At 34.9% G+C, this 21292-nt stretch overlaps 1 protein-coding gene across 1 annotated transcript; it reads right to left on the bottom strand.

Moving 5' to 3' along the window:
• Positions 1 to 249: 249 nt before the first annotated feature.
• LOC113313310 (U-box domain-containing protein 11-like) lies at positions 250 to 2576 on the bottom strand. The gene has a single exon (XM_026562066.1). The coding sequence runs from the start codon at positions 2351 to 2353 to the stop codon at positions 1430 to 1432; it is 924 nt and encodes a 307-aa protein (XP_026417851.1). The 5' UTR covers positions 2354 to 2576; the 3' UTR covers positions 250 to 1429.
• Positions 2577 to 21292: the final 18716 nt, after the last annotated feature.

Below are 21292 nucleotides of genomic sequence, written 5' to 3'. Positions count from 1 at the left end.
GGGTCTGCGGTTCCCACGCTGCTACCACCATCCCCGCCGTAAGCCCTTCTGTTTCACTATTGCCTTTGCCCAAAAAAATAACCGAGAAACACCAGACTAGTTTGCTCTTTCCCTACTAGTAGTTTCTTCTTTCCATACAACCAACGCAAAGCCGCCAAACTTCATATATACACCCTCGAGCTAGTCCAAACTTCCAACTAATGTATCTTAAATCATATTTAAGTTACCAGTGGAAGAAAATAAGAATAATAAAACGATGAAAACGGCCGACTGCAATTTGTTTTGAATTCATGTGTAGTTTCGTGGAAACACGGTTGACCAGAAACACGCAATATGTATGACAACAATATGTGTAACATTGACTATGGATCTCGGTAATGAGATTACATCTCTAATTAATCAATCTTTTAGTTTTTCTTGTTCTTTTTTATGCAACAGAAGAAAATCTTCGTTCGGAGAAACGTTGAAATGATACGCTTACACCAGTTTTCTCTTCGTTAACAACATCAGAGATAAAAAAGAAACTATGGTGGATCTGATGATATTTTGGCTAACTGCTACCATATCCGCCGGTTCATTACAGGTCGCCTAATATGACAACATTTCCAACATCCCTTGCTAATTCATTATTTTGGGCATATATGATTAATCTTTTTGTTAGGTAGCCTATGTTAGGTAAACTCATTAATCCCATATTTGGCTAACTTGAAAGATAAACAAATCCGAAATTGGGCAACCATTTCTACGCTTCATGATTTCATTTTCAGTGGTATGAAAACTGAAGGATGAGTGTAGACTTTGCAACATTGACTATGGATCCACAAACCATATGTTTATCCAACTGGTCGCGCCATTAAATGCCAAAATAGACCGTCACATTGAAGAATCATTAAGAAGTATGCCTTCTCAGCCGACCTAACCCTTTCGTAGCGGCAGAGCTTTACACTTCCTGCTTTGAAACTGGCTTTCGTGTGGTGGTAAAAATCCTCAATGGCAGCTTAGAATCCCATCCCACAGCACGTCGAAAACGGTAGTGGAGCTATTAAGTCTAAGAATGACCAATTCAGCTCAATCCTATTTTCCAGTTCCTTCATGGTCACGGGGCCAACAGACAATCTCTGGCTGCCATCGTTTACTGGCCAAAAACAAAATAACTACAGAAGGAAAGAAACAAAAGAGATGCCCATATTTTTGGATTGAAGTAAACATATAATTAAAATTCCCAAATCCCCTTACACAAGAATAAGCAAATTCATGCATAGATTTATTAGGATGTTCTGTACTATGTGTCAAAAAAAAAAAAAAAATCAACACAGGGCTTGATTATGTACAGACATGCTTAATTTTCATGAAAATATTATACAACAAATGAAAAACTAATAAGAATGATTTCAGTAAAAGAGAAAAGGAAATCAAACCGGTAAAAGCTTCATTCCCGTATCTCATATAGATCTTGATATCCTCCTTTATCCAAAATCGTTAACAATGAAGAGGCTTTACTTTTAGCTTTCGAGCTTCCATTTTCAACAATATCAGTAACTCCATCTAAAGCAGCTGAAGAACAAACTTTTTTAATCTCAAGAGTCATAACCTCATCACAACTTTGAATCAAATTCAATAAAGCAGATACAGAATTCTCTCTAGTTCTAGAACTACAACCGGTGGAGAAATCTAATAAATCCATTAAAACCCCAATTCCAGATACCCTTTTGAATTCATCGCCACTTTCATAACAACCAGCAACTTGAGCAATCACAGCTGTCGCATCTTCAACAATACCAATTCTACCATCTTTAACAACCAAAGCAAAGAGAGCAGATATAACGCCAAGATCAATCATAGTAGAACGATTCAATGGGTAAAGAGAGATTCCGAACAAAGCTTTTAACGCATCTTTGATTGATCTAGGAGGAGAATTAGGATTCTTAATAATATCAATTAAAGCAAAAACAATATCACGTTTAGCACCAATAATCGGACGGTATTGATCAACAACTAAAAGACTATAAAGAGTTGCAGAAGCTGTTTGAATAGATGATGGAGTAGCAGAAGGAAGACGAAGGAGATGAGAAAGAGCATCGAGAAGACCTCGCGTAGACATTAGAAGATCTCTATTTGAAATTGAGATGTTTAAAAGAGTTGCAACTGCATTTTCCTGTGCAATTTCTGATGATGAAAATAAGGTTTCTGTTAGGATTGGTAAAGCGCCTGATTCTGCTATTAATGAACGACTTTCTGGATCATGTTTAGACATTAATCGAAGCTCACAAATTGATTCGATCTGGGATTTCTCTGAAACGGAACTTAATTTGTTGACAAGTGATCGAACTGTTCGAGTTTTCACTTCCATCATCGCCGAAAACAAAAAGAAAAAGACGACTGAGAGAAAAAAGAATAAGGGATTGAGAGAAGAAAGTATTTAAAGACGCTAGGGTTTTGTTTGTCTCTGTTATCTGGCTTGTAGAGTTGAATGTTTATGTAATGTTTATTGTATCTCTACGAAAGAGGTGAAAAGAAACGGAGAAAAATGAAATACGACGGCTTGTGAAATTGGTAATAGCTGTGTGGACGGAGCAGCACCTGTCTGAATCTTTTATAAAGTCAAGCACACTTTGGCTTGTTACTTTTATTTGTTTTGTTTTGGTCTTGTTCTTTGACTTCTATCTTGTTCCTAATTCTGTGTTAATCTACCTACAAAAAGTCATAATTCAAGGAAAAGGGTCAATTAGCAAATTCCAATACCCATATCTGTTCCTCCGGCTGAATGGGTAAAAATGAAATGGGGTATTATTTCTTGTTAGATCAGTGGTCTGGAGTCTGGACGCACACGCAATGCTCCTGCTATTTCGTTCAAAAGTCCATTCATATTCTAAAAGTCAAAATATTCTCTCGGTAATTTTGTAGTTCAAGTGAACATAAACTAAAAGTCCATTCATATTCTACCATGTTCTTTATGATTTTGTGCAAGCAGTAGATATTGATGTCAATTACTACAGATATGGACCATTTAGTCTAAAGAGCGATACAAACAATTCGACCTTGAACATGATTATGCTTTTCAAAGCAGACTAATCAAGAAAAATGGGGTAAAAAATGGTAGACGTAACTGAGAATTAACTGAACAAACAGTCCCATACAGGACTATTTGAACAACAAAAACCGATTTGAATAAAACTACAAAAGCCAAATGAATTAAAGGCGATAGTAAGCAAGTATTACCATTCTCATCCCTTTTTCTTAGTAAGAAAGAGTGTACGGAAAGTAAAAGAATAACTTGCACACCAAACAATAAAAAAGTTATAATCTACCTTGCATAATAGAGTGTGCTAGTTTATACGAAGTTAGTCGATGAAAATTAAATTAGTTAGGGTGGTTGGTCTAGAGCAAGACAGACTTACCAAGTTCATCAAAACCCATATAAAAGCATCTGGCATGCGCGTCTGGTTGTATTTCATTATCATAATATAACCTGATAGCTTCACATGTCTAGTCAATTTCATTATGTAGCCTTCAGCTTCTATTATTTGTGGCTACATTAGAACACATATTAGTTATGAAAACTAACGGAACGATAAAACGTGTTGGGGTTGACACCAAAAAAAGGTGTATCGCAAATTTAACTATGTCGATCTACTAAGCGTCAATTAAACACGTGAAGACCACAATTAGAATGTCGGAATCATATTGTCCATTAAAACCATTCGAAAATCGTATAGATTATATTTTGTTTGGCGATACCATCAATTAGGTATTGATCAAGATAACTCAAATTACGTAGAATCAGTTTACGTAAAGGGGATGCTCTCTCATTAAGGAAAAACACGAAAGGAAATTCTAAGTTAGGGTCTTTCTGGTAGATTCAAAAAGAAATAAGCATTTTATCTAAAATTGTACCTTCCAATCCACCGTAATGACATACTATTGTCCATCTAATAGCTTCTTACCATTGTGGCGCTCTATGGAGTTTTCAATCTGATCATTCAAAAGTTGCCTGACCACACCACATAGAGCTTCCCCAGATCTCTGCAGCTACAACCACCTGTATATATACCATGAGAAGGAAATTATGACTATGAGAATGAGGATGAACATGAATGTGAAGATGAAGAAACAAAGTTCAGCCTTATGCCAAAGCAGGAAGTTATCTATATGTAACTGCATCTTCACCAATCAATTCTGCTTAATGAATCCCTTCAGTTGTCAATTGATATTCTGGATGTACTATATTTTTCTATTGAAAACCTGGCTCACGTAAATTCATATGTGCATTTCACATTAATATAGAATTTTAGAACTAACTTCTACCCTCATATATACTAACACCACAATACAACTACAAATCTGATTAAGCAACGATTAACATGGTTTTGAATGTTAATCACATTTCAATCAATTAATTCTAACTAACTTTATATTTATTTCACATTTTACAACACTCGAGAAGAAGTATCCAATTACAATAAACTAAATCCAAATCAAAAATGAAAAATATAAACAACTTACATTAGCAGCAGCAATTGAATCGCTCCCATTTGTAGAAACGTTACTCTGAAGTCTGGAACATATTGCAAATCGTACCTTTTTCGTCTTGAGTTTTATACCAAATCTTCTTCGTCCCTTTTCCACACTATATTATTATTACATTCTTCGTCACAATTTCTACTTTCTTTATTAGTTACATTCAAATCCATATCTTCAAAACTCCACCGCCCTGATCTTACCTAATTAGAAGCAGAGAGAGTGAATAACGTCAAAAATTTGCAACCTAAACCACTAAATTAGATCGATTTGGATCCTGAAAACACTAGGGGTACCAGAATACACCACCAACTTTTTCTTAGGTAATCTGTATGGACAAACTCAACACAACTCCGATAGTAGAAACTCAATCAAGGAAAGTGTCTAGAGTTATATCTCTCTCTTGTTGTTAGAACGTTTACAGAACTGAATCCGTGAACCTAACTACAAAGAGAGTTCTTGGACAATACCAAAAACCAATATCCAAGGATCAATCAAGTCTTATCCAACAAATAAGGTTGGACCTAGATACTATGATTGATCAATGCACAAACTGTGATATTTCAATTATAAAGATAAACAATATAATGCGGAAAAAGAAATAACACAGACACCAGAAATTTTGTTAATGAGGAAACCGCAAATGCAGAAAAACTCTGGGACCTAGTACGGTTTGAATACCAAACTCTACTAAGCCGCTACAAACACTAGCCTACTACCAATTAACTTCGGTCTGGAATATAGTTGAGCCTGAACTCAGTCTCACATTGATTCAGATATAGTTGCGCTCCTTACGCCTCTTGAATCCTAGCAGGACTCTGCGCAATTGATTCCCTTAGACAGTCTCACACCAACTAAGAGTTGCTTCAACTCAATTGAAGACTTCAAACCAAATCTGGCTCCCACAGATCAAGCCTATGATTGATTTCCTGATTTACAATTTAAACGGATGATCAGATCAAACAAAATATCTAGGTGATGAAAATCGATATAAACTTGAAAAAAGTCTGGCTATCCTCAAAATCCGTACTTATGCAACCCGAAGTGCATCCTAGATTATCATTCACCTCACACGTATAAAAAATGTAGAATCAACAAAGTCTGAGACGAAAAGAACTTTGATGATTACTATCTATCTTGATTGATGGAGTAAGGCTCTATAAACAATCAAGATCAGGATACTCGAGTTATCAAGATAAAAGATAACTGGACCTGGCTTCACGAATCCCAATGAAGTCTTTATAGTCGTTAAACCCTAAAAGGGTTTCTAGAGAGGATGACTCTAGATACAACTAGGACACACCAAAAAGTAGTGTCAGGATTTAAAGATCCCAGTTTCCAAGTGTTCCCCTTATATAGACTTTAAAGCCTAGGTTGCTTTAGGTTTAAGCTAACATGGCTCTGGAACTAAGCAATCAATATTCACCGTCAGATGAAAGCTTTGAATTTTAAGCACATATACAAGATATACACTCTCGTTAGGTAAACTGTAACCGAACTATGTATAAATACTATGTCCATCATGGTTAGCCGAACCTAGCTGATTTGAACTTTAAAAGCTTAACACTCATTTTCATGTTCACTAAGACATTAATATTGAGTCACAATTATGTGATCAAATGAGTCTAGTGTTAATTAGAGAATTGATCAAATGAAAATCACTTCATAAAAATAGTTTAATTACACTTGAATCATAATCGACATGGTTTGTTCCGGAGTTGATAGAACTTTTGCGGTTCATGTACCGGATTGCAAATTTAGGGTGTAATTCAGAGTTCTGGAGTTGACAGAACTTTTTCAGTTCACGTACCGGTTTGCAAACTTAAGACTTTACCGGTTCCGAAGTTCACATCACATTCAGTCCACGTACAGGTTTGGGTACTAAACTGGTTCTAGAACATAGAACTGTATTGGCTCGCATACCGGCTTGTTTACTTTAACCCAGTTCCCTTACCACAGTTCCAAAATGGTTTGCATAAGAATATGCATACCTATCCGGATCAAGAAACAAATAGATTTTCCCATGATGTACATACGAATATGCATTTCAGCGTCCCAAAATGATCTTAAGTTTCTTTAGTTGATCCAGAATTACTGAAAACACTGGGGGTACCAAAACACACCACCAACGGTTTCGTATGCAATATGTATGGACAAACTCAACACAACTCCGAGAGTAGAAACTTAATCAAGGAAAGTGTCTAGAGTTATATATCTCTCTCTCTTGTTGTTAGAACGTTTACTGAACTGAATCCATGAACCTAATTACAAAGATAGTTCTTGGACGGTACCAAAGACCAATATCCAAGGATCAAACAAGTCTTATCCAACAAACAAGGTTGGACCTAGATATTGTGATTGATCAACGCACAACCTGTCATATTTCAGTTATAAAGATAAACAATATAATGCGGAAAAACAAATAACACAGACACCATAAATTTTGTTATTGAGGAAACCGCAAATGCAGAAAAACCCCGGGACCTAGTCAAGATTGAACACCAAACTGTATTAAGCCGCTACAAACACTATCCCACTACCAATTACCTTCGATATGGAATGTAGTTGAGCAAAAACTCGGTCTCCCACTAATTCAGGTACAGTCGCGCTCCTTACGCCTCTTGAATCTTAGCAGGAATCCGCGCAATTGATTCCCTTAGACGGTCTCACACCAACTAAGAGTTGCTTCAACTCAAATTGAAGACTTTAAACCAAATATTCCTCCCACAAATTAAGCCTATGATTGATTTCCTGATTTACGATCTAAATGGATGATCAGATCAAACGAAAGATCCAGGTGATGGAAATCGATAGCAACTTGACAAAAGTCTGGCTATTCCGGACTTATGCAACCCGAAGTGCAACTTAGATTATTATCCACCTCAAAAGTATAAAACTTGCAGAATCAACAAAGTCTGAGAAGAAGAGAGCTTTGATGATTACTATCTATCTTGATTGATGGACCAAGGCTCTACAAACAATCAAGATCAGGATATTCGAGTTATCAAGATAAAAGATAACTGGACCTAGCTTCACGAATCCCAATGAAATCTTTATAGTCCCTAAACCCTAAAAGGGTTTCGGGGGAGGACGATTATAGATACAACTAGGACACACCAAAAACTAGTGTCAGGATTCCAAGATCCTAGTTTCCAAGAGTTTCCCTTATATAGACTTCAAAAGTTAGGTTGCTTTAGGTTTAAGCTAAGATACCTTTGGAGCCAAGCAAAAAATATTCATCATTAGATGAAATCTTTGAATCTCATCACATATACAAGATATACACTATGGTTAGGTAAACCTTAACCGAACCGTGTATAAAGACTACGTTCAACATGGTTAGCTGAAACTAGACGATTTGAATTTTAAAAGCTTAACACTCATTTTCATGGTCACTCAGACATTAATATTGAATCACAATCATGTGATCAAATGAGTCTAGTGTTAATTAGAGAATTTATCAAAAGTAAATCATTTAATATAAATAATTTAATTGCAATTGGATCATAATCGACATAGTTGGTAAATGTGCAAGGTGCAATTACTTGAATCGTTCGTGAGTCGGTTGAGTCACAGTACGCGGACCGGTTTGCAAACTTATAAGCAATAACCGAGTTCCAGAGTAAACAGAACTCTTTCAGTTCACGTACCGGTTTGCAAGCTTAGGTGCAACTCAGAGTTCCAGAGTTGACAGAACTTTTTCAGTTCACGTACCGGTTTACAAACTTAAGACTTTTATCGGTTCCAGAGTTCACATGACATTCAGTTCACGTACCGTTTTGGGTACCCGGTTCTTAACATTCTTAAGACTTTATTGGTTTGCATACCTGCTTGATTACTTTAACCCGGTTCCCTTACCACAGTTCCAAAATGGTTTGCATAAGAATATGCATACCTATCCGGATCACGAAACAAACAGATTTTCTCATGATGTACATATGAATATGCATATCACACAAATTTGAAAGTCGATATATAGCTATTCTGCTACGTGTACAAGTACATGTAATACGGCTTCAGACATATAACAGTTTTCTCAGTTTGTAAGACTGATAACATTGTCTTGTATTCCGAATATAGTAGTTCTATACTTCTCTAAATCAATTCGAAACATTCCTGAATAACATCAATGACACATATCACTGCTCCATGCTATTTTGAATGATAGACTTGAATCATGATTTGGTTTCGAACAATAAATTGTTCTCCACCGAATTTGATATCAAATATGAACAAATTTTCATTAAGCTTAGTCATTATATTTCGAGAAATTCGTAAACTAAATAATTAGTTTTCGACTCTAAATTCTTGTCTATGTAATCTAGTCTAATTAGTTATGCGACAATCGTATCAAAGATAAAATGGTGAATATAACTTGAGAAATAGGTGGTTCAGTCTTCACTTACCTTTTGTCGATGAAGTTTTCCAAAAGCTTTGGTTGATCTTCGCCTTCAAACATTAGAACACACATGATGGCTGGCTCGTTTCTCAACTCCACTATCCTAGACCGAGACTTAACTAATTGTAGACTAGAAATCAAGATATAGTTTTGACAACTAAATTTGACAACAAACTTGATATAACAACACTTGTGAGTTCGACCGAGCAATACTCTAACAATTTCCCCCTTTGTCAATTTGAGTGACAAAAATATTTAATACATATGGATAACAAAGTTTGAAAAAACTCCTTGATCCATCATGCCTTGATTTCCTTGGTTTCTTCAACTCTCATTGAACTCTTCGTTGTTCCAAGTCGTAATGATTCTGAACGTGTTCAACTCAGCATCGTTGTCGTTGAAGAACCGGTTTCATAGCGATAACAACTTTGAAAATATATATTCTCAATTTATTGTTTTACATAAACATAGTATTATTATCTTCTCTCCAAAGTTCAATTTTATCTCAACTCTTAAGTAATACTACGGTGATATGTTTCTCCTCCTTAATCAATACTTACATCTTTTTTATAATAGGTAAACCTATTGCTTAAATGATTTACTTCCCCTTACATAATGATCCGTAAACCATATGTATGTAGTACGAAACTACTAAATAATTCTCTCCCTTTTTTTCAATAAAATTAACAAAGGTACAAAAATCGTGGGATCATAATGAACACAACCAAAAGATATCTTCAATCTTTAAGGAAGATGGAGATAATATAGTTAAAATGTAACTCCTCATATCAACTTATTTAGATGATATCACATAGTAATAAATAATTAGCGCTCATCCTAGGAGATTAAAAAGATACAAGCATCCCCTTTATAATTCCACAGCTACACTCCCCACAAAGATATAACAATTAAGCACAAGTTCATTTAAGAACACTCCCCCATAAAATGTAATTCCCAAGAGAACAACATGAGTGACCTTACTTTGGTGAAAAAGAAGGTTTTTGGCGGCATTAACAAATCACAAGGATCTGTATCCATAGTATCGACATAAATCAATCTCAAGGCCATTTACGAACAACGAGACAATTTTACTCGATTTTACTCAACATAAGAAAATCTTAGGGAGTGTGTCAAGCAGAAAAAAACAGAAGTGTGATCACAAAAAGATCAATACTGCGACAAAAATCTCAAAAAGTTTGTTCTATTTTTGGTTTATAAAAACATAATAAATTTAACTTCTGAGCATATATGAAATATTAGCTCGATTCACGAGAACGTAAAGGCACAAATATTTCATAAGATTTTTGCAATAATTAAACCAATAATGATTAAATACTGCAAGCATTGTCATCATCTTACCTAAGAAACAAATTCGTAAATAACATACAAGTTGATCTGTTCTTAGAAGGAAGAATCAATTTTTTCCGCTAGGATATACACCAAGATTGGCTACCAAATGCGTATAAAAAGATTTCCTGGAAAAAGAAGAAGATGCACATATATATAAATATATAACTCATTAATAATCGTGCCTCATATGTTCACATACAAACCAAGAAGGTCGTGAACATTCAAGCAAAAACCGAGTTCAATAACACTCAAGACTTAAACTATGAATCATGATCAAAAGAGATTTAATGGTCAAAGTTGTCTTAGAAGTGTTAGAGAGTGTTTTTATAATGCCAAACATATTATAGAAATAGTTTGTATGCATTTGAAAAATATTTGGCAGGAACCCGACCCTAAGTTACGAAAGAAAGACTCAAAAGATAGTTCGTGAATTTTAGCCTTCATGGTACACGTACCAGTTTACATACCATCCTTTTAAAATAGTGTTAAGGGACTTTTTAGTATGCGAACTAGTATGCAAACTCTCCAGTCCACGAAATCATGGTATACGTACATGTATGTGTACCCTCCTGTAGACGTCGACATTCGATAAGCTTGTTTTGCTCATAACTTCTTCGTCCGAATTCTGAATGACCTCATTATTTTTTTATTCTCTTTGTAATTGAATGACATTCAAGATGGTGATGATAAATACTTAATTTGAATGAGTTAAGCATGGTCTTTGTCCTGTCTCTTGATTTTAAGCATCTTTGCTCATTTTCGTCACACTTTTCCCCTTCTCTTCGACTTGGGAACTTGGATACTTGCAATACCTTTGTTCTTAGATATTTTTAGCATTTTGTAGCTCCTTTTCACCTAATAGATATAAATAAGAGAAAACAAGAGTAATAACAAGAATACATGCAAGAATAATAGCCAACATGATATGTGCGCCCTAACTCTTTTGTCTTCCTCACCATATTCATAATAGGGTATTTCTTGGTGAGGATGAACTTTCAACACAATCAAGTTGTGTTGGGGTGAAAAATATCTTGCTCACCATGGGTGGTTGAAATAAAATTTTCAGCATCTATAGATTTTTCATCATATATAGTTTTTGGCTTATTTCGTTTCTTCTTCCACCAATTCTTGTGTTTTACTTTTGGATTATCATGAGAGGGATCACTTTTAGACCCATTCATATCTAAATCCATCTTTCCCGAGAATTTTTTTACTTCCAACATCATGGATTTTTCCTTTTCCATAGTCATGGAATTTTCTGGGAGATCATTCTTTTTCACACTCAATGCATCATTGACTTCTTTGGTACCCACTTTTGAGTGTGTTTAGCAACAACCAAAACCTTCTTCCCATCATTCTCTTCAAGATTTCTCGAAAGCGAATTGTATTGACTATTCTTTTGGAATTTAGTCCTTCTTCAATTGGAAGCATCGGATCTTGTCTTCGTCTTTACAAAAGTTAACCTATTGATAATCATTAAAATCGTGAAAAGACTTTGTATGACGTTTATAGGAAAATCTTGGTTTATCACATCACTGATTCCTTTACCTAAAGGTTGGACAATTACAACATGTAGTATTAGGGGATTAACCTTAATATATTATCTAGGTTTCATAACTTCTTGTGGTACCCAAACAATAACATCATGAAGTTTCTCATTCCTTATACGAAAACGACATTCCCCTTTGCAGGTAACCTTTATTTCCGCAGTAATAGTAACCATAAGGAATGTTCTTACATGGATTCGTGTGTGCTTGCTTTGGTGGTTGATATACTTTACTCTTCCGAACTTTAAATGCCGGTGCAGGTGTTTCACTTTTACCATCAGTGAAAACCTTTGGTTGAGAAGAACCAATGGACTTAACAAATTTTACCTCTTTGCTAATACTTGGAGCATATATTCCCTTATAGCCCAATCCTAGTGTATCACAATGATTTTTATTTTCTCCTAGCATAGTGGTTAATTTGTTTGAACAAGTATTGAACTTTTTCAAGTCCTCTTCCAACATCTTGATTTTATCAAGAGGAGCAGCTAAATCAGCCTCAAGGCGTTTTTTCCTATCTTTAAAACTAATTTGTTGAAAGTTAATCCTTGCTTCAGATTCCGCAAGTTTCTCTTCCAACAAAAAGTATTTCTGATAAAGATTATCATATTCAAGTGACTTCTTACGTAGGTCTTCCTCAAAATCTTTGAGGATCGATTCGTTAGAGCAATTCGAAACAAAAGGGCCAGCGTAAATTCTTTTCAATTTCTTGTTTCCTCGACAGAGATGGGTCAGAAAAGGAGTCACACAAGGAGTCTTCAACTTTCCAACCCGTTTCAACAACTTAACATAATATGAGATTTCCTCAACTACATCTTCTATCCTAATCCGAGACTTAACTAATTATAGACTAGTAATTAAGATATAGTTTGGATAACTAAATTTGACAACAAGCTTGAGATAACAACACTTGTGAGTTCGACCGAGCAATGCTCTAACAATATTACATGCAGACACACATCAAAATACACATAAACATACACTCAAATAGTAAAGACACATCATGCTCGCCGATAAAAGAAACTTAATGATCACAAGAAGGTTACCATATTCCCACATGTTTTGATGGAAAACCACGCCTACTTCAAGATTTCCCATCTACAAGTCTATAGTACCGCTCATCATCATCACTTGGATTAAATTCATAAAACTCTCATCAGGCTCTTCTCTATGTTCTTCCTAACATACTACTATCTTTTTCTTCATTAAGTTTCCATTAGCAGTTCTACGCCCAAATTGGTCATCGGAGAAGTAGGAAAAGTAGTCGGAAATTGGTCGAAATCATCATGGGAAACCATTTCAAGTGACCAGCGGTCAACTAACGGTCAATGTTTTGTCAAGGTCAAACTGGGTCAAAGTATGGTCAATGAGTCAAGTCAGGGGAATCATTGAGTCAAGTTCAATTCAAATCGAATCTACTTAGTAAAATAAGCCAAGACAAATGAATCATTCAGCTGACTGGAAAGGTTTTATCATTCTAGCGGTATTAGAATAAGTTATTCTTATTTGATCTCCGATGTTGATTCGATTCATTCGTCTGATAGACAATAAATCTTTTACCAATTCAGTGGACCAATATCCGAACGTAGTATTGTCAAAATCTCCCTTTTTAACTTTTTGTAGCCAGCCAATAACCTCGTACCAGAATGACTGCACTTTTCTGTTTCCTTCCTCTTTAAGCATCGTGTCTATATTGTATCGGATAACATTATCCTAGGTTTAGCTTCATATGTTTTGATGTGTACCTCTCAGTCATGAGAGCAATTTTCTCAGTTAAAAAGAAATCTCTACAACTTTTGACCTTAGTCCAATCTCTGCTTATTTTAAATTTCGTTTTTTTCTTGTGCAATTTCTTACTACTAATTCTTTTTTTTTCCTTCTCCTAAACTTTGAAGCTTCAAATGGATAACAGTAAAGATGACATGCATGATAATTTAAGTGGCATGTCCTTGGCTCAAATATTTGCGGATCATAGGTTCGTAAGGTTGTTACCAACTCCAACTGACCTGGTAAGAGACTATAGAATCAAAAACCACAGTTTGTTAGCCAAAGTTTTCTCTACTTTTATATTTAATCCGTGGGAGATAAGAGGGCATTAGTTTACTTTTTGGAAGCTCATATATCATTCCAAACAAGGAAAATAGATCGAAATTTGTTTATCATTACTTTATATTCTTTTAAAGATTTTTGTCGGGATTCTTCTATTGGTCCCTGGTACCCATTTGGAAATGAGTTAGCAGCAATGAATGTTTATCTGGGTATGGATATATCCACTTAACTAGGTAAGGAAATACCTTAAAGAACCTCGTAATTAAATATTAAACATGAGCCTAGAAGTCAAAGTATGCTGGAATTAATTGTTAGTAGGCCGTGAAGTGTTCTGAGGGTTTATGCAGGAAGTGTGGCGTCTCACTCTGATTTATTCCAAGAGCTTTGATCAAAGATAACATTAAAAAACCGCTTATAGATGAAAGTTGGTAAATATCACGTAAGAGAGATCAATATCAACTATTATAATATGCTTTCTGACTTTGCCTAATTGCTTAAGATTAGGCCACAAATATGGGAGTTGTATTATCAGTCAAAACAGACCACTTTGAGAATATACATGATATCTATATCGACACTTACTTTTTCTGAGAGACGACATCTTCTTTATCTAAGACACTATGAAGTCTACCTATGGATAATCATCACCGTAATAGTTCTCACACAACTTATTCATTTATGGACATCCCTAGTATCAAAGTCACATAGCAAACCTACTTTGAATCCCAATTAAATTTCAATGACTCAAGCACATCTCAAAGCCCAACAACTGATCAACAACATATCATAGCTAACTCAGTTGAGTTGGACTCAGAGATGGTTGAAGTGTCCAACCTGATATTAGGAAAGATGACTTATCCCTTTAATCTGCTAAAAAAACTTCTATTTGAATCATTAACCTACTCCAGAGTCAGCTCATATTCCAGTTCCAACGGTAAATGAAGTTTTTGTTTTTGATAAAAGGTCTACTCCAAAAAAAAAAGAAAAAAAAGAAAAAAGCCTAGATTTGGAGGTCTTTCAGTCAAAATAGATATATCAAAAGCTTTTGATAGAGTTAATTCGGAGTTTCTCATAAGAACTCTTCAATCCTTTGGGTTTAACAACCAATTCTGTAATCTCATAAAACAATGCATCTCAACATCATCCATAGTTGTTTTACTAAATATTTCTCTGGGAAAATTCTTCAAACCCACCAGATGTATGATATAGGGTGACCCTCTTTCCCCCTATATTTCCATCATTTGTCCGGAATTTTTCTAAACTGCTCATAAACCGGGGAAAAGACCAGTAGTGAAGCCATATAAAAATATGCAACCCAGTCTCCCGTTTGTTTTTTCTTGCAGATGATTGTCTTCTCTTTTCTAAATCTAATTCAAATAAATGCAAGAACCTTCTGAATATAATTGAATTTTTTAGTAAGCATCAGGTAAGTTAATAAACTTTGATAAATCGAGTTATTTCTTCGGCAAGAGAGTTCATCTTAAACATCAAAGGACAAGGTCTAAACTTCTCAAAAAAATTTTAAAGACTCTTATATAGGGGCTCCTCTATTCATAGACAAATCAGATATAAAAACTATTGAAATAATAGTACATAAAATGGAACAGAAGGTTCAAGGTTGGAAAAGTAAACTCTTACCACAAATAAGCAAAAATGGTCCTTAACAAGTATGTGTTGGCTAGTATGCCAACATTATTGTAATACATGATTTGAAGGTAATAAGATTCACACTTGGTGCACTGAAAACTCAAGGTTTCATTTTTCTTAAAGTTGGGATGGTCATTCTGAATAATAAAATGAAAATATTTTTGGTAAGAGTAAAATGATTAATTGAGCTAACTTCAAAGTAATCAGCAAGCTCCATTGCATTAATCATATTTTTCTCCATCTCTCTAGCATCATCAAAATAATCTGAAACCACAAAAATATAAAATTTTCATCTAAGCGCATTTAAATAAACAACTTCACATGTCATCTATGTTGTTATTTGTGATATTCAATTGTAACCTACAAATGTTTTTTGAAAGAATACAAAACCAATTGATGTTATTAAGCAAATTAGCATAAATCAATAGCCAACCACCATGGATAGAGTATATAAAAGGAAAGAAAGAGTCGAAACTTACATGTTGAACTGGTGCAACTGATGTTGTTCTCGAACGATATGAGACATTTTATATATCGAGAAGGAAATTAAAGCTCGGGCGAGCGTTTTTTCCTTCTATAATCGCAAAAATTTAACTAAAGTGAAATATCTTCTGGTGATGAAGAGGGATTGGAAAGCCTGAACTGTTACGAATAGAGAAAGATAAAAAATTCCATCCTTAGAGTCATGCTAAGGGGTGTTTATTAGGGACGAAAGTACTCAATTATCCTTTAAAAAAAAATAAAAATAAAAATTAAATCTAAATCTATTCTTTTCATACACCCAATTCTCCTTCAACTTCTCTTGTCCTTCCCTGCCGTCTCCTTTCTTTGAATTTTTTATTTCTCCATCATCGATCTCAACACGATTTCGTCGTTGCTTCAACACGATCTCCTTTTTTATTTCAGCGATTAATCGATTATATAAATGTGCCTTCTTGAAAAAAACTTAATCATCGTTTTGTTTTAAAAGAACTTGTTTAGGTAAGAATCAAAAATTGTAACTGAAAATTTTCAGTTTCAGTTGATACATGCATAGTTTTAGTATGAACACCATGCCTTTTTACTATTTCCGACTATTTTTAGTATGAATACCATGCCGAAATTAATTGTCGCCAAGCTCGATAAAAATTTATCAATGTCGATAGCCAAGTGAAAAACTCAAGTTTTTGGGAAATTTGCATCATGTGCCGGCATAGCAAGTTAAGCAATGTACCATGCCGTCACCATTACCGGCATGCTCGATAATGAACATTTTGTGCCGGCAGTGTACTTAAGGAGCACTCTTTATATATAAAATTCCGACTACAATTTCAAATTTGGGGGATATTGTGTGTCGGCGTGGTGAAAGTATGAATACCTAGCTGACAGTGAGTTTTTCAGACGTAAAAATGGTGAATTTAATGAAGAAAAATCAAATTTCAATATATAAATACCTATACATGAGAATTTGGAGCACTTGTATGTTCAGCTTGTTTACTTTCCTGAGTTGGTCCTTCATCTAAACCTTCATGATCATAAATATCTTGATGATTTATACTAATCATCATCAAACTAATCAATTAACTTAACTAAACATGATTAACTACTAAGTACGTTCAGTGAGGAGTAAATTAGGAATTATATAAAATATATGGATACGAAGTATCTTCAAATTACTATTTAAATCCTCATTTTGTCTTACTACCATATCCCCCAATTATTTATCTATTCCCCAATTACATGTTCTTCTGTTTTCTAAGCACATATATATATTATCTACTAATTTTCTAATATTCATATATATATATATATGTATAATATCGGTATTTTTGAAAGAGTTTTTTTTTTGATACTAAAGAAATTGTTATAAACTAAATGAATTAATAAACAATTACACAAAATAAATATGGAGAGAAGAAGAGATTTTCTTATTAGTAGAATTTGTATATGGTACAAAGAGAAAATCCTTCTATTTATAAGCTAATATAAGAGGGAGAAATAAAAATGGCATTGAGTATGAGTAATGACATGCAACCATTACTAGCCATTAAACATAACTAATAGTGGGAGTTACAAGATAAAGAAAAAGTGGAAAGGTGATGGTATGTATACGGGGTGGAAATCCACAATGACCATATATATTATTTACAACACTCCCCCTTGGATGACACCACACTACTACAATATTTCCTCATTAAAACCTTGTCAGGAAAACCCAAAAGGGACAAAACCTGTACGAAGGAAAAAAAGTACAAATCATATAGAAAAGTGTTGCATTAGTTGTGTACTACCTCATTAAAACACTGGTAGCTTTTCATCTCGAATTTTCTCCCCTTTTGAAACTGCGTCAAGAAAACCACTTAGCAACAACATGTTCTCATAATGAGGTTGGTCGCCGCCACAAATTTTCTCTTTCGTCAAAGCCGTGTCAGAAAAACCGCTTGAGAAAAAACTGAGCTTAGATTTAGGTTGGTTACAGCCATGAAATACTTCCTCCATTATCATTGCGCTAGGAAAACCACTTGGGACAAAACCTAAACGCTCGCGCCAGGAAAATCACTTGGGACAAAACCTAAACGCCAAAAAAACTCATAATAATATCGACGTCGATGTAAATGTTGCCTCGTTAAAAACCTCGTCAGAAAAATCACATGGGACAAAACCTGACCAAAGGAAAAGAGTACAACGGAGGTCACCGGATGATGGTGCTGGACACGCATATGTTGTCTCGTTAAAACCTTGACAAAGAAAACCCATTGGGACAAAACCTTGGTGAAGGAAAAAGAGTACAACACGTTTAAGCCCAACCAAAGATTCTATGAGTTTACTCCCCCTGAAGTATGACTTCTTAAAGCGGTTTGGGGTATAAATATTATACAGCCTTCAGAAAACTGCTTTTCCATTTGCAGTTTATGGAGGATTGACTGCAGGTCTTGCGCCAGGTGTACCACTAACAATGTACACCTCGCATTTAGATCCTCCATCTGTTGCACACCAAATTCAGTTTGGCTTTTTAACTTCGGGCTAACAACGAAAGGTCTTTTATATATCATTTTTACCATAGAATCAATTTTGGCCTATAAAAGTGTAACCTGTAAAACAAAAGTTAGAACAACAACAGAATAATGCATGCATTATATTCGTATATGATACTTCTGGACCATAAATTTAACGTACGTATCAGATAGATCGATCACTTCCCTCTTTTGGGAATCACAAATTAAGGGTTGTTAATTTTAGTAGTACAATAGGTATCATGAGTATCAAAAATTTGGTACTCTAGAGAATATGCTAGCATATTATCGAACTTTAAGCCGACGAGATCTCATACTTTAATTCATGCGTGGATTTTAGCGCTATCAATGGCTTTTCAAGAAGCCAAAGATGATATCATCAAATATACGGATTTTAACCTTATACTAAGAACATAAAACACATACAAGGATTGTTCATGAATTTATCATATCTTGTGATAATGACTTAATCTCAAGCCTGGCGTAGTTCACAAAGTTAAGTGGCTGCCTGAGTCGGAAACTCGAATCCTTCAGGAATTCATTACAATCACTAGTCATAACAAGATTCAATATGAGTCCTTTAGGGACTACCACGCTAAGTGCATCTATATTTAGGAGAATATTTTAGTTTTACGTAACCAATCCTGGGGTTCAACAGAAATCCCTCAAATCGCACTTAAAGCGATTATATTATTCTCTTTGTGCTTCATCTCAAACACCATTCATTCCTCATAATTTTACAGTGTGAGTCGGATCCGAAATTTTTGCGCTTTTTAAAGAGACTCCAATATCTACCTTAGTTTGGGAGGATTAGATTATATGCCTACCAATCACGATGTCGATGTTCCTCTGCAGAGGGATACATAGCCACCATTAAAAATAAATAATCGACAAACATATATCTCACACATTCTCTAGTGCATGCACAATCAATCAAAGTTTCATATACTGGTACCAGCGCCGCTTTAGGGGCATTATTATCTCCTCATCTTTAACAAGGAGGTATAAATAAACTTAGATAATGTGGATCATTTTCCGATAGTCTCCACGAGCACTATCTGTAGTCTCTTCAAGAACACTACATATTATAAGAGTGATTGAAATCTATTCTATGAGGCATATATGAGGCAGTCATCCATGCCTCAAGCGTGTCTTAACACACTACTTGGTCACTGCAATATGCATGATTTACCTGTTGTGACAACTTCTCGTGTCTGCATCCTTAATCAAGTGACAAAAATATTTTCCTAGAGATACCGCAACTATGTGTTTTAATCATGAGTAATCTCCAACACCTCAATTACATACAATATCTTGGTGTAAGTAAAACAAATGAGATGTTTCACGCTAATTCTAGTGGAAACCAAACTTTCTTTGATCAGGATAAAAACTTAATCATATAACCTAATTAAATGTCGACATTGCTTACTGCAACCTTTAGGTAATGCCTGTCATGTCCATGACTTCAAGGTGGAGAGTCCTTAAGTTTGTCGGCATAACACGTGCTGTCTTCTGGTAGCAATTTTCTCCCCCTGGTTAAAGTAGGAAAACCCTTTTTAGGTTATCAACATAATTCTCACCATCCTCTTGTGGTGACTTTTCTTCCCCTGATTAAAATGGAAAAACCTTACTCACGCCAACTTCTTGTGGCTGGTTTTCATGCCAACTTCTGGTGGTATTTTAATTTTCTCGATCATGGTGCAAACATTACCATCTCATTTCTGGAAACTTTTGGTTCCATAATTTTGTATGAATTTCAAAGAAAATTCTGACCATGATAGTTTTTGGGTTTAAACTAAACCAAACAATAGGTATCCCAAAAACAGCTGCATGCTCAAGAAAATATGAGACATTTCACACCGTTCCTTTTGAAGACTTACTTCCTCCCCCTAACAGTGAAAATACAGTCTCATAATGGTAATACATTACCTATTCAAGGTTTAAATGTCTTATGATGAATTAAAACCAACATATAAAGTTAGGTGACACTATGGGCCAAACACGTAATCTGACATGTGAGGTTACTTTCCAAGACGTAATTGATAGTAAACAGTTGGTCGAGCAATCAACTAAAAATGCTTAAACATAGAAATCAACTATACCACATGTTGAGCTTGCACATGTGATATTTCCATGCTCGATAAAACACCAACTTAAGGCAAAGCATCATAAGCCTATAAATTTACCATCAAGATAAATGAACTTAATTGGGAAGTCCAAAACTGGATCGGTAACCATAAAATTTGCACAAATAGTTTGGCAAACATAATATTACGTGTTAATATAAACAAAAGACCACCCAATAGATGCGCCAATCAATACAGTAAAGTATTGAAAAAGGGTCCATAGTGCAGGGTGAACTAGCCCTATAAATGCTACCATAAATCCTTTAAGGAGCGCTGGTGTTTCAATGAGTTACCATAATGCTTATGTTAATGTCGGTTAAAGAGCCAAATCTCTCTGGGAACAATCAACACAATTTACACCCTTATCAGCTGATACTTCAGCATCTGTAAAGGATGTGCATGAACATTTATTGTCGTTCTACTCATCTTGGTAGAACTTGGGTGTCCATCCATACATGCCTAAGCATGAATAATTCAAGGACGTCATTAAACTTCTGACTAATGAAAACGTGAGAATTGACTGTTCAAAATCTCATATTCCACAACCCAAAAAAAGAAAGCCTAGGCTTCTTTACACCATGCTTTTTGCACAAAACAAATGAAGTAATAAATTCTCCATAAAAATGCTCATTAATCGTTTCAAGGTAGTAACGCCAAATGTTACAA

The sequence above is a fragment of the Papaver somniferum genome, chromosome 9 (genome assembly GCF_003573695.1).
Source record: "Papaver somniferum cultivar HN1 chromosome 9, ASM357369v1, whole genome shotgun sequence".
Classification (NCBI taxonomy): domain Eukaryota; kingdom Viridiplantae; phylum Streptophyta; class Magnoliopsida; order Ranunculales; family Papaveraceae; genus Papaver; species Papaver somniferum.
The sequence above is the reverse complement of the archived record's forward strand: the minus strand, read 5'-3'. Positions and strand labels throughout refer to the sequence as shown.

What these genes read in the sequence shown, in the direction of transcription:
- LOC113313310 (XM_026562066.1), bottom strand. Translation starts at nt 2,353, where the DNA reads ATGATGGAAGTGAAAACTCGAACAGTTCGATCACTTGTCAACAAATTA.